General features: G+C 73.9%; 2 protein-coding genes across 2 annotated transcripts; both read right to left on the reverse strand.

Annotated features, from left to right (window-relative positions):
• Window positions 1-447: 447 nt before the first annotated feature.
• Window positions 448-648, reverse strand: AURANDRAFT_17849 (hypothetical protein; the record flags this gene model as incomplete). Its single annotated transcript, XM_009040570.1, has 1 exon — window positions 448-648. A coding segment is annotated over one exon (201 nt), but the record flags the coding sequence as incomplete, so codon positions are not given.
• A 1,477-nt stretch (window positions 649-2,125) lies between these two features.
• AURANDRAFT_65487 (hypothetical protein) lies at window positions 2,126-2,638 on the reverse strand (the record flags this gene model as incomplete). Its single annotated transcript, XM_009040569.1, has 1 exon — window positions 2,126-2,638. One exon carries the CDS (start codon window positions 2,636-2,638, stop codon window positions 2,126-2,128), a length of 513 nt encoding a protein of 170 aa, XP_009038817.1.
• Between the last annotated feature and the right edge of the window lie 1,159 nt (window positions 2,639-3,797).

Here is a 3,797-nt window from a genome sequence, read left to right on the forward strand (position 1 = left end):
CTCGTAGGCGACCTCGGCCTCGGCCGCGCCGGGGAAGAGGCCGAGGTAGTCGCTGTTGCCGCCCGCGGCGAACTTGGCCGCGAAGCCGCGGCCCCGGGGCACGACGCCCCGGGGCAGCGCGGGGAGCCACTTTTCTGAGGCCGCGGCTCGCCTCTCCCGCTCCCCCTCCGCCGGCGCCGCCGCGGGCCGCTTCAGGTCCAGGGCCATCATGTAGCAGGGGTACTGGTCCTCGACGGGCGTGTCCGGGAAGGACCAGACGCAGAGGCCCATGACGTCGTCGTCGCCGTCCGCCGCCGCGGCGAGCTCCTCCGGTGACGCCGGCGGCCCCGCGAACGCGGCCTCCGCGGGCCGCTCGCGCTTCCAGCGCCGGAGCGCGGCGAGCGCGCGGTCGCGGAAGCGGAGGCACGCGTCGTGCCAGGGGTTGCCCGGCGGGTTGTAGCGGAGGCAGTTGCCGTAGATGAGCGCGAGGTCGCGCTCGACGGCGGCCAAAGACCCGTAAGCGCCCGCGACGACCTTCCGCCGCATCGTCCCAAAGTCCATGGGCTGCGCGACGACGTCGAGGTAGTCCGTGACCAGGGTGGTATCTACCGGTTCTTGAAACACCCGGTTCGCGTCGCAGTCGCTGAGCCGCTTCACCAATCCGAACAGCGCCTTGCGGAACGCGTAGCACCGCTCTCCCCGCGACGCCGCGGGCTTCGAGGCGCCGGCTTCCCCGGCGTCGGCCGCGGCGTGGCGCGCGAGGACGCCGACGCGGACGAAGCCCAGCGCCTCGTAGAAGGGCACGGCGCCGTCCGTCGCCTGGAGGACGACGTAGTCGTAGTTGGGCCGTTCCCGCCGGAGCGCCTCGAGCCCGAGCGCGAGCAGCGGCGCGCCGGCGCCGAGGCCGCCCAGCAGGCTCACCTCGGCGACGGTCGGGAAGACGACGCCCTCCGTCTCCGGGTCGCCGGCCCGGGGCTGGCGCTCGAGCGCCTCCGCGAGCGCGCCGCCGTCGACGGCGCGGTCGCGGACGTCGTCGGCCGTGATGCCCGCCTTGGGGCTTTTGGAGTCGAAGCGCAGGTAGGGCGCCCAGGTCGTGAACGTCGTCATGACGAGGAAGCCCTGGAGCCAGCCCTCGGCTTCGGTCCGCACCTCGTAGCCCCACATGGGGTCGTCGACGTCGAGCCGGTCGCACATGTACTCGAGCATGAGGGGCTTGGCGTCGTGGGGCGCCGCCGGCGGCGGGCCGCACGCGCGGCCCCGGCCGCGCCAGGCCGCCTCGCCGCAGAGCGTCAGCATCTCCGCGAGATCGCTCGAGAACGTCTCGCGGCTCCGCGCCTCGGGCACGGTGACGACGACGGAGCCCGCGAGGTCGCGGGCCGCCGACGGCACGACCTCGAAGTCGTAGGGCACGCTCGCGAGGGCGGGCCGCGCGTGGCGCGTCGCCATCATCTCGAGGTCGTCGCGCGCGAGCCGCGGCGCGTCGCCGCGCGGGCTCCGGCCGCCGGCGGCCGCCGCGCGCCGCGGGAACGCGGGCGAGCCGCCGCCGACGGACCGCCGCCGCGGGCTCGCGGCGGCGCCGTCGCCGGCCGTGCGCTGCCGCTTCGCCGCCGGCGACGGCGCCGGCGCGGGCGCCGGCGCGGGCGGCGCGCGCGGCGCGGGCGGCGCGGAGACCGCGGCCGCGAAGCGGTGAGCCGTCGCGGGCGGCGCCGCGGGCCGCGCCGGCGGCGCCGCGGGCTCGACGGGTTGCGCCGCCGGCGCCGGCGGCGCTGGCGCCGCGGGCTTCACGGGCTGCGCCGGGGCCGTGGGAAGGTTGTTGTTTTGCTTGTTCGCGAAGGGCTCGCGCGCGGGCGGGCTCTTCTTCTTGAAGAACGAGAAGAGGGACTGCTGCTTCATTTCCGAGGATGCCTTCGCGTGTGTCGGCAAGGGCCGAAGACCGCGCGTCGGGCTGGTGCCAGGTCGAGGCAGGCTCAGTCTGCGCCCATGCGATTTGAATCACCGGCCCCGGGTCAAGCTTCATCAACATCGTTTGTCGCGGCCCGCCTAGGAATTCCTAGCAGGCCTCCTAGACCTTCCTAGGCCCCTCCTTGGGCACCATGTCGGCGATGCCCCATTTTAACGGGCCACTCCCCGCGCACCCACCCCCCCCTCAGGGCGAGGTCAGGCGCTGGGCCTGGTGGTTCGCGTCGCGGACCATGAGGAGGAAGTCGCTCATCTGCTCCACGGAGAGCGTGAGCGTCGCGGCGTCGTCGCGGGGCGCGGCGCCGCGGCCGTCGCCGGCGCCGTCCGCGGCGAGGCGCAGGGTCACGTAGTAGACGGGGACGAGCTTCGGCGCGCCGTCGGACGCGCGGACGACGTAGTCGAGGCGCCAGTCGAGGCCCGCGAGCCGCGGGAGCGGCGCGGCGCCGACGGCCGCGAGCGCGGCGCGGAGGTCCGCGCGGCGGCCGCCGTAGGCCTCGCTCCCCGCCGCGCTGCCCGCGGCGTCGAGGCCGCCCTCCTCGAGGGCCGCGGCCGCCGCGGCGACGCCCGCGTCGACGCGCGCGAGGTCCAGCTCCGCGGCCGTCGCCGCCAGCGACCCCTGGGCGTGCCACGCCGCGGCGCCCGCCGCCCCGGAGCTCCGCGCGAGCGCCGCCGCGTCGTAGAGCTCCGACATGGACGCCATCGCGGCGGCGGGCGCGGCCGGCGGATGGGCTGCCTCTCGCACCGGCGGCGGCCGCTCTCCGGTCGGCTCGTGCAACCCGTTAGTCCGTTAGGGCGTTATTGGCCTCGGACGGTCGCCCGCTAACGGGCGTTAGGTCGTTATTGGCTTTTTAAGGATCGGGTGGCTGGGTGTTATGGGTGTTATCGAGAATTTTCGCCAGGGTGTTATTGATTTTGAAAAATCGAGTGGCTGCCATCGGCAGGGTGTTATTAGTGTTATTTGATTGGCTAGCTAGGGTGTTATCGCGTTATTGCTAACTAGCTGTAACGGGTTGCACGAGTCTACTCCGGGCTCTGCTGCTGGGTGCAACTTTACTTGCGAAAGCCAACGTTAACATCTCGAGCCAACGTTAACATCTCGCGCCAGACGTCGATCGCCTCGAGGCGCGCCAAGGTCGATCGCTTCGAGGCGCGCCAACGTTAGCATCTCGCGCCAACGTCAACTTGCGACGCCAGGATCGACCTCGCCTCGAGCCTTACTCCGTAGGAGGGCGCGCGCGCCGCTTGTTCGGCGCGCGGGGAGGCGTGCGCGTCGGTCGCGCGCGCCGCTTGTTCGGCGCGCGGGGAGGCGTGCGCGTCGGGCGCGCGCGCCGCTTGTTCGGCGCGCGCGCGGGGGAGGGGGGGGGGGCGCCGCGCGCCTCGCGCGTCGTCGACGGCGGGCCTAGCAGTCGCAGTCGCCGACGTCGCGGAAGGTGCCGAAGCGGAGGCGGCGGCGGCGGCCCGCGCAGACCGCGGCGCAGTCGACCGACGGCTCGGCGGACGGCGCGGCGGACGGCGAGTTGTCCTGCTCGAAGCCGCCGTCCTGCTCGACGATCGTCTCGGGGTCGCCGCCGCCGACCGGGGCCGTGTCGAGGTCGTCGGAAGGCTCCAGGGGGTCGTCGGACGGCTCCGACACCTCCTCGCAGGCGCCGTCGTCGCACTCGAAGGACACGACGCCCGAGAGGCAGGAGCCGTCGGCGCACTCGAGGACGACGGTCGCGTCGACGCCGCGAGCGGCCGCCCCGCAGAGGGCCCGCCCCTTGTCGTCGACGAGAACGCCTAGACCACATCCTCATCTCGCGTGTCCGCGCTACTTCCCCAGCTCGCTGCGGGGGAGCACAGGACGCCAAGGACACTCCCCC

This window comes from Aureococcus anophagefferens (genome assembly GCF_000186865.1).
Source record: "Aureococcus anophagefferens unplaced genomic scaffold AURANscaffold_15, whole genome shotgun sequence".
NCBI classification, from domain to species: domain Eukaryota; class Pelagophyceae; order Pelagomonadales; family Pelagomonadaceae; genus Aureococcus; species Aureococcus anophagefferens.